At 41.6% G+C, this 13,441-nt stretch overlaps 1 protein-coding gene across 1 annotated transcript; it reads left to right on the top strand.

Annotated features, from left to right (window-relative positions):
* Window positions 1-376: 376 nt before the first annotated feature.
* On the top strand, window positions 377-9,515 carry dctn2 (dynactin 2 (p50)). The gene is made up of 14 exons (XM_088422600.1): window positions 377-674; window positions 969-1,037; window positions 4,401-4,497; window positions 4,676-4,737; window positions 5,718-5,816; window positions 5,919-6,079; window positions 6,312-6,465; window positions 6,641-6,706; window positions 6,909-6,947; window positions 7,055-7,132; window positions 7,727-7,798; window positions 7,873-7,975; window positions 8,647-8,738; window positions 8,948-9,515. The coding sequence occupies exons 1-14, from the start codon at window positions 639-641 to the stop codon at window positions 9,032-9,034; spliced, it is 1,215 nt and encodes a 404-aa protein (XP_088278726.1). The 5' UTR covers window positions 377-638; the 3' UTR covers window positions 9,035-9,515.
* The last annotated feature ends 3,926 nt before the right edge of the window (window positions 9,516-13,441 follow it).

The following is a 13,441-nucleotide window of genomic DNA, read 5'->3' as shown; positions in this document are numbered from 1 at the left end:
TTTTATCATGTTCGCACAGAACAAGTTGAATCAAGTGTGTAGTACATGTGCTGTATTTCGTATGCAAGCGCACACAATCTTGTAGCGTCATAAGTACAGTATTGATTGACCTTATCTAAAAAAGGGGCGGAGCGACATATCTGGCAACCACTTCCACTGGTATGAGCGTTTTGCTTGGATCTTTAGCGCCATCACGTGGCTAACCTTTGTTGTAATTTGAGCGAAAGAGGAAAATGAGTAACGTACGTTGTTTATAATGACGTAAAAATAATTCGATCTCGTTCTCGTGACTCGGGATAAAAGTGAATTTATTTTAAAGCGAAATCCGTTCGTGTCTTGGCTTACTTTTGCGCATGCGTATAGACGCTACGGATAGCTACGCGTTTGATTCGTTTATCGGGATGAGCCGTTTTGCGTCGTTCTCATGGCGGACCGACTGCAAAACCGCCAACGCGCGAAGCTGTCGATTAAACCGAACGTAGCAACTGTCAGATGACGCTAGTGCGCACCCTGCGTAGCGTCCGCCAGTCGCTCAGCTCTGACCGCGGTCGCCTTTTTGTTACATTTCGACTCACTTGATCGAGCAATATCCTATTTTATCGTCTCTCGTTTTTGTGTCGGTATCGCTGCCACGCACAATGGCTGATCCCAAATATGCAAATTTACCAGGAATTGTAAGTAGCGATTGCTTAGCAGGTTAGCCTTGTTTCGGCTAAGACAACTAGCTAATGCTAACATTGACTCAGCTGTTTTATTAGCCTCAGAGATAGCTACAAATGACACAAATGGAAGCTTTTATCCGTTAAATGTTTTACTTCGTGGTGCGCTGCAAACCATTAGACAAAAAGTCGCAGTAAACATGGTAATCGTGTTTGAGTGAGCCGGGGCGTTGGCCAGGCTAATGGATGCTGCTGGTCCTCTGGGCGTATGTTTTGGTTTCAATTGTCTGTATTCTGTTCTTGATTTAGGCTTTTAACGAGCCGGATGTGTACGAGACAGGTGACCTACCCGAAGATGACCAGGCTCAATTCGAGTCGGTAAGTCGCTTGCTGCAGAATTATACACTAAAAGTCAATCGAGTGTTTAATTTCGTCCTAAACGTCATAAAATAACGGAAGCCTCCTATGGAAATAAAATTACGTTAAAAAATAGTTTGGTTTGAATGGTGATCGGAACCAAACTGACCTGAATCTGTCAATAATGAAATTATTAAAAAAAAAAATGCATTTGAATAAATTCTCAGTCCAGCCCCTTTCTAACCTATCAGGATCTGCATCACTGCATTTTAGGGCTCTAATGCACAACATACTCATTTTATGCACTTCTGAATGACATGTTTGCTACACTTGGTAGGAGGAAAAGTTGTCAAAGTAAATATATTGACTTAAATAGAAAGCACTGCAATTGATAAAGGCATGGCATCTGTCAATACAACTAATTCGTTCTGGTTATGATATAGGATACAAGGTTATTATGTCTGATTTGCGCCGTCCTGTTTTTGTTTGCCCATCACAATAATTTTGGGGTCGTAAATACAGCTTTTTGCCAGATTATAAATGTTCGAATTGAGGAGTTAATACCTAATTGGCATTTTCCTTCCCATGTCGGTCTTCCCTTCCCAACCCCCTTGTTGTTTTGACTCTTAACTCACCTCTCCTTGGACCGTAGCTTTTACAAGTAAGATTGACCAAGTTTTGTATTCTATGACCTTCAATGCTGTGCTTTTACTTGCATGATTTTTACAATCACACTTGCACTTTTCCTATGCGTTGATTTAAAGGGAATTACGAGGTTCAAACTTAGCTGCAAAAGCTCAAATAGTTTTCTTAATGTGCTGTAAGTGTTGCTATTTTTAAACTTTTCAGAAATACAGGGTGAAATGCTTGCCTGGTGTGTTGAAAGAAAGGGTTTGTTTGTATTAACTGTATTGCCACCCCCTCTCTCTAACTTGCCATGTCGTCTCGCAGCTGCTTCATGGCTAACCTCACTCTGACTAACTTGGCTGTTTGAAGGCCTCCGCGTGCTCCACATTTCAATAAAACCTTATCTTCACATCAGGCGTATTGCATGTGACACAAGTACTTTCCACCACAAGCGATATGAAACTATATGTGGTACATGTTTCAAAATCTGGAGTAATTCAAATTAAAACTTAGTTTCCAAAGTATTCACCTTGGAATCTAAATTTATACGCAGTCCTGGAAGATTTGTTTGAACTGACAGATGCTCAGTGAGTGTATTTTAGCAGGCATGAGCTGTCACAACTTTTACCACTTCCTGCACACCGAATAAAGCAAACACAGCAGGAGCGACCGGATTGATCCTCTGGCCCAGATTGAAGCGGAAAATTTATAGTTTTAGTTTTAAACTTATATCTTTTGTGACGCTATTCCTGGAATTTGTCCAACACACTTCTTATGTTGGTCCTTGTGGAATGTGCAATGTGGAAATAGGTTTCAATTTCTGGGCAAATTGTGTTGTTTGTTCACAAAGTTTTATCTTAGAGTGTCACGCAATAGGTCAGGTGCCACAATTGGACAATATTAATTTGGGTCCTCCTTGATTAACAACAGAATTCCGACAGGGATGGTACCCAGATTTTTATACAATTTAGAATACATGGTTGTGCTAAAAATAGGCTATGCCTCTCAAATTATAATGATTCGACATTTGTCAAATCTCCATGTTAATGGAACCAAATTCCTATCTACTATAATGCAATGAGTGGCAAGTCTGAATTTGTTTTGCTCTTGTGGGGTACATTTGGAGATTGTGCCATGGCATTGTAAATGGGCAAAAAAAGTATCAAATCAGATAGCTTCATGTCAGAATCTGGCCTCTTCCAAAATTGTATGAAACGCGAATATGTACTCGACATTTGCCATTGCAATGGAGCAAAGGTCAATCGATCAATCGCTGAAATTGAATGTAGGTTTAAAAAAAATAAATACAAATTAAAACAAGAGGAAAAGATAAATAAAAACATAAAACAACAGAACCTACCATTTTAAAAACAAAATTAAAAACCAATAAGAGACCACATTGAAAGCTGGATAATAAAAATTGGTTTAAATAAATAAATAGAAAAGAAGATTGCATAGGAGCTTTTCCAACATGCACTGGGAGGTTATTTCATAATTGAGGACAAGCTCTAGAAAAGTATCTTTTAACTTATGCTTTCTAAAGCGGGAATATGCAAATGGGTCATTTAAAATGCACATGAAAATAAATACATTTAAAAATAAGCGTAAAATGTCCTTTGAACCTGCATTGCACATCTGGCCTGAATTTGCGCCACTTTTATATTTGGGAACGAAGAAAAGAAAATCTCAATTTCCTCCTATGTATGTCATGGTTGTCAATGATCATACATACGTCGAGAGTGAACCGAGTGAAAGACACCCCTCTTGCCCCCCTCCCACTGTCACAACTGGTTGAAGAGAGAAAGAACTGGAGGCATCCTAGATGATTTCAGGGGACTCACTGAAGCATTCACTGCTTTCTCTCTTATCTTCTTTCCCTGATCCCAGTCAGCTGATCCTCCTCTGAGTGTGTGCGAGTTTGTGTGTGTGACTGTGTGTGATAACCACATTAATACGTGTTGTCTCTCTCTCCTGCCCTGCAACCGTTATATGCTCTTTCTAACTCTCTTTGGAAACCCAAGGAGCTGGTAAGAGCCTGACTAACCCACCTCGTCTTCATCCCGCCTCCTCCTTCCCTCCCTTCATCGCTGTAACCTTCTGAGTGTCGCCTCGTTTGATAATCTCTCATCTGTCTGTGGTGTTTTCATCCAATTTCTTCAGTTCGCCATCATAATTATCAAGCAGTCAATACTATCGGCCCCTTGTTTTATCATAAGGTACTAGCTGTGTCATGACTTCATAATGAGTTTAACATTTTGAAGACGAGTTTTAGCGCGACACTGCTCTTTAATCGTACTGAAATCACCGAGGAAATCCTACCCCTTACTAATCTGCATCATTTTAATTTGATCATTTATGATTCATTTATGACCAATCTTTTTCATTTCAAAGGTCATTTGTCCAAAGGGGTTTGGTGGGTGATCACGTTTACTTGCCGGTTTTGTTTTGTTGAATACATACTGGGGGGTCCTTGGTTTACAACGGTTACACAAGTTCCATGGCTACATTGGAGATACCAAATCTCAATCTACACACATGCTGGAATTCAGCACACTTGTATATAAAGTAATGTAGTTATAGTGCGAAGTGAGTGTGACGACGTATTCTTACTTCACCGCATAAACGTGTCCTTTGCACGCCTTTCACAGCTTTAAAATGTTGTATATATCTGGACCCTAGTTGACTGAGGACCCCCTATATACAGTATATTATTATTACTATGTTTTCTTTTTACTTGTTTTGTCACCCCAATGACAGGAGGAGTTGTGCAGCGACAGTGTAGAGCGAATCGTGGTCAACCCCAACGCTGCTTACGACAAGTTCAAGGACAAGCATGTCAACACCAAAGGACTGGGTCAGCTTTCACACGACTGATGGACTTAAAAAAATCCACTGTGATTTTGAGTTGGACTCTAATTTCTTTTGTCTTGTTTTATGTTGTTGTGTGTGTGTGTGTGTGTGTGTGTGTGTGTGTGTGTGTGTGTGTGTGTGTGTGTGTGTGTGTGTGTGTGTGTGTGTGTGTGTGTGTGCAGACTTCTCGGACAGAATCAGTAAAAGCAGAAGGGTGGGTTATGAATCTGGAGAATTTGAAATTGTGAGTACAGTGGTCATACAAGCCTTTGAATCTGTAGGGAAGCTTTTTGTCAGAGAAGACAACTTTAACAAATGTGACTTGTGAGTAAAGCAGGATTTTAACCAATTGAAGTTTGGCTTCTAACGGGATCCAAACAAATCATGTTTGAATATGGTCCCTTTATGTCACCAGCCTAACTTCCAATGAAAATTTACCGAAAATGTTTTCTACCTCTTTGCAACCATGGCAAGGTTCACACTGCAGTCTGTAGTGGCACAATTTCATTTTTTTGTGCCCCTATCTGACCTGCATCTGATCTTTTGATGGCAGTGTCAGCGGCACAGATCCATTTTCCCATTTTCCCTCCCTTCAAATGCAACCCAGGCCACTTGGGTTTCTGTCTAAATCCGATACGTATCAGATATTTTGACAGGCGACTTCAGTCGGAAAAGCCAGGTTGCGGTCATCCAACTTGCACATAACAAACAAGTGGCAAATGTCGCAATTCTGCGCTCAAAAAGACGAAAGCATCTTGGAAAAAAAACAAAACAATTGTGGACCAGGTGAAGATGTTTGAAAAATGTCTAAGTGTGGGACAGCAATGTGTATTTTCTGTTCTGTATATGTATGTCTCTCTCTGTCGCTCCAAAAGTGTGAAGGAGACGTTCCTGTCACTGCCAAATACTGCACATTTCCCCATCCTTTCCACCCAAAATGTAATAGATTGAAAATATAGCGGCCACGGTATGACAGCCATTTGGCCATCCATCGTGGTACTCCTGTAAACACGAACCTTAAGCACACTCACTGTTCGTGAGGGTGGTGTCCTCTGTGCATACGGGACGATTTTGGGCCGTTTGGCGTTTACTCACAGGTCACATTTAGTTGGAAATGTGAACGACCTCACAAAAAAGAAAAATCGAATTTCCCCCAAAATTCAGAATTGAGCATTAAGCCTTGTAGTGTAAACCTAGCCTCTATGTTCTTGCCTTGCTGTGGAGTTGGGAGAGGGCTGCGGTGTCAAGGAAACACCCCAGCAGAAGTACCAGCGCCTCGTGAACGAGATCCAGGAGCTATGCCAGGAAGTGGACGCCATCCAGGTAGCCTGTCGCACACACATATAAACATACGCATTTCTTAAATGGCAGTTACTAATTGGCGTGCGTTTGTTATAATGCTGCTCGCTGACTGTGTGTCGTCAGACCGTCACAAAAGAGAGCAACGCGGAGGAGCGCCTGACCCCAGTGGTCCTTGCCCAGCAGGCGGCCCAGCTCAAACAGCATCTAGTTTCCGCTCATCTTGACTCGCTGCTGGGACCGCAGGCGCACATCAACCTGGCCGATCCGGATGGAGCATTGGCTAGGTGAGCCCCCATCCCATGTGGAGGGAGGGGGGGGACTTAGGATGTTTTCCATACAAATACTGTATTTACTGTAGATGAATTTGCTACCCCGCTAGCATTGGTTAGTGATAGACTTCAGGGATTTCTGACCTACGAACCATACAAATTTAGCTTACGGGGCCGCCATAGTTTAGGAACGTTGATAAAAAGCAAGGCCCCCCCTGAAACCATCTGGGTGCATCTCCTTCCTCAGGCGCCTGCTCACACAGCTAGAGGCAGCCAAAGGCAGTCGCAGCTGTTCTGCGGGAGACAACAAGGCACCGGCGTCTGCCAAGGGACCGGACGGAGTGGTCCTCTACGAGCTGCACAGCAGACCTGAGCAGGAAAAGTTTAATGATTCTGCCAAGGTAAAAGAAAGAATATGGTTGTATCCCAGCGTTTTCCATGTGATGTCTTTCCAGACATCCTCGCAATAAGCAAAAATAGCTGATATTTACACAAAACTAACACGAAAGCTATCCGATTTATTATAGTAAAAAATAAGACATTGTATTTAATTGTGCTATGTTGTCCTTTCTGCAGATAGCAGAATTGGAGAAGCGTCTGGCAGACCTGGAGGTGGCTGTTGGCTCAGCATCAGACAAACAGGTGCTGGCAGGAATTCCATTCGTCTGCTTCCCTCTCTTCAGACCACACGCACCTCTCTTCAGACCTCACACTCTCTCACACTACGCACACACAGTGTATTCGTGCTCTTGTTACTATGGAAACAACCTCCCACCTTGATCTACATGATTTACAGTATTTGACTGTTTAACCAACGCTGTTGTCCTTGGCATTGCCACTGCAGGGTCCTCTGAGTGCTGGCATGCAAGGAGTCAGTCTGACAGTGAGTAGTCCCATTTATTTGGTTCGTCGCCACAATCTTGCACCAAATAATGATGTCACATCCTGTCAAATTTCCCCATTGGCCTTTTTTTTTTTTTTTTCCTTCAGGATACTTTGGAACTCCTCCAGGCCAGGGTCAGTGCGCTCGACTCTGCTACTTTGGATCAAGTGGAGGCCAGGCTGCAGGTATGGTTTACGCCCTAGGGGTACAAACTTTATTGGGCAAACGGCCCACGTCATTTAGAGAGAAGAAAAAAAACAACAAAAACACCAATTTACACATTGTTTTAAATGTAGTGTTCAAATGCCATTGTTGCCATGTAAACACAAAGATGAATTGTTTTAAAACTTTTTATCCCAGTAAGACTTACCATGTAAAATTCTATTGAATGTTTTTAAAATCTTTTTGAGGAAAAAAAAAATCCAAGACCATACCACAATGGCAGCAAAGTACTATTTATGTCTTAATGAAGCCCCTCAACTCACTTCAACACAAGTTAGTTTTTCAACAATTAACATACATCAGAAAATGTTCATTTGCTAATATGTTTGTGTTATTGATAGTTTACAGTATATAGGTTTTAAACGCTTAAATGGCATTTAGGGAAAAAATTGAGTGGCAGGGGCGTCTTCCAATAGTGGGTCTCCTAACCCCTTCAAATAATGAGAAATGACTGAAAAGCACAAGAAAATATGAGCATTTTCACAGTTTGAGGTTTTCGCTCTGTACGTTTGAAACATTTGCCACACCCAACAATCGAACGGATTCTTTCATTTTAGAGCGTGCTTGGGAAGATGAACGAGATCGCCAAACACAAAACGGCCATCGAGGACGCCGACACGCAAAACAAAGTTAGCACTCGCTTCGCTTTGAGTTTACCCGCACGTACGCTAGGATTTTGTTGTTTAACGTGTATGCGTTGCAGCTGTCGCAGCTGTATGACACGGCGCAGAAGTGGGAGGCCATGTCCACTTCTGTGCCTCAGGTGGTCCAGAGGCTGGTCACCGTCAAGGAGCTGCACGAGCAAGGTGACAAACTGACGAGACTCAACAACGCACGTAACGTTGGCAAGGCACCGGCGTAGTCTCGCTGGAAATCTCGGGACCCGTGGGAGCTCACTGGCGGGGGATGTATTTAGGTTAGCGGGGAGGGGAGGGGCGAACGGTTGGAAATGGCATCATCGCGCGTAAGCCGAGTGTAACACTCGACAATGGGAGAACGAGACGATTATATCGCGTCGTCTTTTTAATATGCATCAAAGCGGTTGTTGATTTGATCATTTCATCGTAAAAGAAGCCTTTTTATCATCATGGATTTTTAGCTGACAATTTATCAGCCGAGTATGATACGCCGAGACATTCAGCAGGGGTTTTTACCCACATGTAAGAGTTCTCTGGTCCCTGCATAACATTTTTGTCAAAATAGGCCTTGCATCAAATAACTAAGCCCCTATCCTACTGAGATGAAAACATTTGTGAGTTTTGGCAAATGTTGCATTCTCATCAGGGTTCATTAAGGTCTCAAAAGTTTGCGAAACTTCTCAACGTTCTCAAAGCGTTTTAATGGTTTTCCGCGGTGCACCCTTTTGAACAAGTTCAAAACCGTTTGTCATTACTCTGTTTTGATATGATACTTTTTTTTTAAAGGTGTGTTTAGGGAAGATATTAGATGAACTTCTTTGTGTATGTGTGTGTCACAGCGATGCAGTTTGGACAACTGCTCACACATCTGGACACCACTCAGCAGATGATCAACAACTCTCTAAAGGATAACAACACCCTGCTGACACAGGTATGGAACACATCAGCCACATTCAGCCCCTCACACTCCCACAGCAGAACCTTCAAAGTTTGACTTCAGATATAGTTGATGGTGACTACAAAGTTCAAGTCAAGTCAACCAGCACACGGATAGTGTCACCTAAAACCCAGCAAAGTGAGAAGTTTACATAGAGCTCCCGAGTCAGGTCTCAGTCTCTCTCCCCCATCTATTCATGTCAGGTCCAGCAGACAATGAAGGAAAACCTGGTGGCCATAGAGGAGAACTTTGCCACACTTGACCAGAGGATGAAAAAGGTGTCCAAATAAAGATGGACAGAGAATACAAGAAAGCTCTTAGGGTTTGGACATGAACAAGGACGAGTGAGAGTACCGCATTGACTCCCGACTCCCGCTGCCTCCTCTCCTCCTCTTACTCCTCCACCTATGCCTTCTTCACTAAGTGGAATGTTGGGAAAGATTGAAAATAAGACCAAATTTCCTCATGCTAATTGAACTGACTGTATTATTTTATTATCAGAATTAGAGGAGATTGGATTTCTACTGTATCAACGTGCAATTACATAGCTCACAGAAATGTCGGAAGGATACATTAGAGGTGTTAAAATAAATTAATACTGTGGCCTCCAAAGGAAAATTGTGTAAATATGTCTACATTAGTTGGTTTGCTTGCGCTCAGTCATTCACTTGTATTTATGTTCTGACTGGGGGTTAAACACTTTTTCTCCATTGCCTTCAATTCACCTGTACCGTGGTCACAGAAAATGATCAATAAATCAGATGAACTTGACTTTGTGTAATTGATATTTATCCCAACTGTTATACTCATTTAGCCGCAGTAGGGGGCAGCATAGCACTTTGTAAATGACGCAAGCGTATATGGAGAAAAACAGCCATACATACCTTTTCCATATTTGAAAGCACGTCTAATAAAGAAAGTTAGTCAGACCTGCGGGGTGTTCCGCAGCCGCAGGAGAAAAAGAAGGGCCGGGGCGTATCCTCACTCCACATGCAGTGTGCCGTATCATGTACCGGTATGTGTCCTCATCTAACGGGCTGCCAGACCATCTGCACTCAATTAGATCAAACAACACTGTTACTGTCAAGTAAGAGGAGGAGGACCGATGGCGATGAATGGATCTCGTTGAGTGAGTGTAGTATTGGGACACACGTAATTGCGCTCTTAAAACTAATGTTGGCGCTGTCCAAAAAAAAAAAATTAAAAAGCAAATCTGCATTCAATAACATTACACAATTGAAAAAATAGTGTTTTAAGCATTACAATAAAGCATACACTACAAATTGCATGGATTTATTTAAGATATATATTTTAAAAGTATGCAAGTTCAATTGTAGAAATCCATATTGAAATGGATTGTAAAGACATTGGGGAGGAAAAGAAGTAGCGAATAAATCCAAATTTCATCAACATAGGGAAAGAAATTCTGTACAATCCCAAATGGACCCTTAGGACAGCACTGATAGACAAAAGCGGTAATAAAAATTAACCCCCAGAACCCCACTAAATCAGTACATACTTTTTGAAACACTGAGAATTCTTGTATCTAGTCTACTTTTCCCTACGTTTACTATATCTCCACGTTCTTGCTTTCCAACGTACAAAACAATTACAAAGCACTACTAATCCAAAGAACACTTCAGACCTTTACCTTGCGAGGACATTTCAGACTTTAGGTTTTTTTCTATCAGCACGTTAGCAGCTGTATCGCTCCGTCTCGCCTCGGAGACGGGATGCTTTCCGACAGCTGCCGCGTGTGCGCGCATTGGGGGGGGGGGGGGGGGGGGGGGGGGGTCTGACTGGGTGTGGCGCGAGTCTTGACCAAGGCAGTGTGGTGCTTGCTTGCTTGGCTGGAAATAGGAAATGGAACTTGCTGCAATGCAGAAAATCCTCTTTCTGCTCAGTGCAATATCCGTATATCAAAAGTATAGCTGAACTTCGAATGTTTCTCTTGCAGGTGCCTTTGACTGATTTTAATTGCATTAAACTTATTTTTACAGTTGAGGCGTTTTAACTCATTGCAAAACTACGTAAACATAGTTTTTTGTGAGTTATTTTTACATACTTTATAATAACGCGCCACACGTATCTTTATACTTGCACTATAGAAGGTTCCACCTTTGAACAAAGTTTTTTTTTTTTTTTTGAACCCCGCCGCTGATTTCTTGATTGTGTTCAATTTATTTATTTATTTACGCAGATCCACGCGTGTTTTTAGCTGCAACAACGCAGTAGCCACTTGAAACGGGGTTCAGTAACTGTTTGTGCCCGGAATAAATTCATTCATTAAAAATTCACTGTTATTTGACTATTTACCTGGTACATTTTTGCACTTAAAAGGCACTTTAGAATGTTAAAACTTACACACAAGGTTTTATAAAGAGTTTGACCCGGAAATATACATTTGCACGTCTGTTTCACTTGAGTAGCATCAAATGCAAGATGTTATTTTATTTTAGTTCACAAGCGCCAGACTTTTTTTTTAACTTGTCAGTTTGGAATGATGCAATATTACTTAAAACAGTTTGACCAAGCGGTTCGGTTCTTCGCCTGATAGTATTCAACGTAGTTGGTTCCACGATAAATTTGTTGTTCAACAGTCAACTCATTTTTACTCAGTTACAAAAGGTTCCTAAAAGAGTTTGACTCAAGAACGATTTATTTCGCCAATTTGTGTGTAGCTACTCTTGCGAATTTCGTCGGCAAGTCTCAGAAGGAGATTGGGTAGCAAAGCAAAACGAGTAGAACTGAAGCGGTCTAAATAAAATCGCAGCGTATTTGCGTTTTCTTTGTTGTCGTACTTTTATAAAGTGTCTTTGACTTGCATGTCACGTGGTAAACAGTGACTGGAGTAAATAACGCGCGCGCCTGTTAAACAAATGAAAGTGATGCAACCCAGGTTGTAAACAAGGTCTCGCTAATGAAAAGAGCCCATCCTGACAAAGTCAACAGACAGCCGGGTGGGGGGGGGGCGTGGGGCGGGGGGCGTTGGGGTTGTGGCGGTCCAAGTGTGCCGAACTACTCAGCAACAGCCACCCGAGCCGTGACGCGCTGCCGGTGCTGTAAGCCGGTCCTGGAGACAAGTGTTTGAGCTCGCGATTCGCTGCTCGCCGCTGTTGCTATGAGGGGGCCGTGCGCGCGCCCCCGCCGCACCGTGAACGCGCACGGTTTTGGATTAGCCCGGCGCGCACCGGGTTATGGGGTGTGAACGTCTTGTTTACGTGCCGCTTTGTTATCAAAAGTGTCCTATAAATTACATGAACTCTTTGACACGCGAGTATTATGCAACGCAACTTATTATCCTCGCGTTTACCCAACGGTTGCTATAAATAAACACGCGGCCAAAAGGATCACTGTAGTTGGATAATTGGTTTGATAATGACACAACTAAACGGACAAATTATCCTTTTTAAAAACTGCACGAGCATGGGTAGGCAAATTACGGCCGTGGACTGCCACACCATTTACTCCTATTCCGAAAAACAAACATTCTCGTATAAAAGCATTTTACCCGCAAAAGTGACACAACAATAACCATTTGTCCGATTGTTGCATCATAGTTTATTTTATTTTTTTTTACAGCTCTGGGACAACTACGAGTCTCTGACTGAATCCACTTTTCCACTGTCATTATGGCGAACACATGGGTTTGCTTATCAAAATTAGTAAAACAATATACTGCAATACAAATGTGACCAACACATTTATGAGTTAATTTATATAAAGAAGGGAGATAGAAATGACGAGAATAAAAGACAGAATGATGCCTGGAAAGAAGTAATGAAGGGAGGAATGAAAGAATGTAGAAAGGAAAAAGCAAAGAAACAAGTAAACAGAAGCGAATAACAAGGAAACAAAGGAGGGAAAACGGAAAGAAGGAAGGGGGAGTGCAAAGAATGGAAAGAAGTGTAGGAAAGAATGAATGGACGCAAGAAAAGTGAAAAGGGAAGGAACGAGGTTTAAAAGGAAGCAGTATAAATAAGAGAGTGTGCACGCAAGGTGAAAAAATGAGCGATGGAAGAAGAAATTAAGAATAAAGGATGAAAGATGAGTACAGCCTTCAATCTATTTCCTCTTAAAGGATTTGAAAAATGAATTCAAGGTGGCAAAGAAGAATGAAAGATAGGAAATTGTGATGAAAAGGATGAATAATTAAACGATCAAAGAAATTACAAATTGGAGAAATGGAATTGATGGATTTTTTAATTTTTTTTTAATCAATGAATCCATTATCTATTGCCGCTTATCCACAAGCATCGCAAGCCATGCGTGCCAAACCGAGTGTGGTAGGCTACTGAATTATTATTTTCGAGATTCAATGTCTGATTTTTTTGCAGTTTTTTTTCTTATACCCACAGTGTGTGTAAATATAAATTAAAAAAAGGCGGTACACACGCTGCAAACTCATGCAGAATGTATGGATGGAATTATAAATCTTTTTTTAAACCTGAAGATTAGTCTGGCAAATGTTCCTTTTCTTGCCCTATAAACTGTTCTTTGTGTTGATTCGGCAATGACTTTAGTGTCGTATTTTTGTGTCTTAGAAACGTATTGCTAATCAGTCAAAAAGTAAAAAATGAGAACAACAGCTAAAATGCGTTTAATAACCATAATTCCACCAATATATTTGAATATCGAGTACAAGAATGGTCTTTATTAGTTCTAGACATTTCATACAAGAAATTAGTGGCATATGC

Source organism: Hippichthys cyanospilos, chromosome 9 (assembly GCF_059441005.1).
Source record: "Hippichthys cyanospilos isolate Australia breed blue-spotted pipefish chromosome 9, RoL_Hcya_1.0, whole genome shotgun sequence".
In the NCBI taxonomy this organism is placed as follows: Eukaryota; Metazoa; Chordata; class Actinopteri; order Syngnathiformes; family Syngnathidae; genus Hippichthys; species Hippichthys cyanospilos.
The sequence above is the reverse complement of the archived record's forward strand: the minus strand, read 5'-3'. Positions and strand labels throughout refer to the sequence as shown.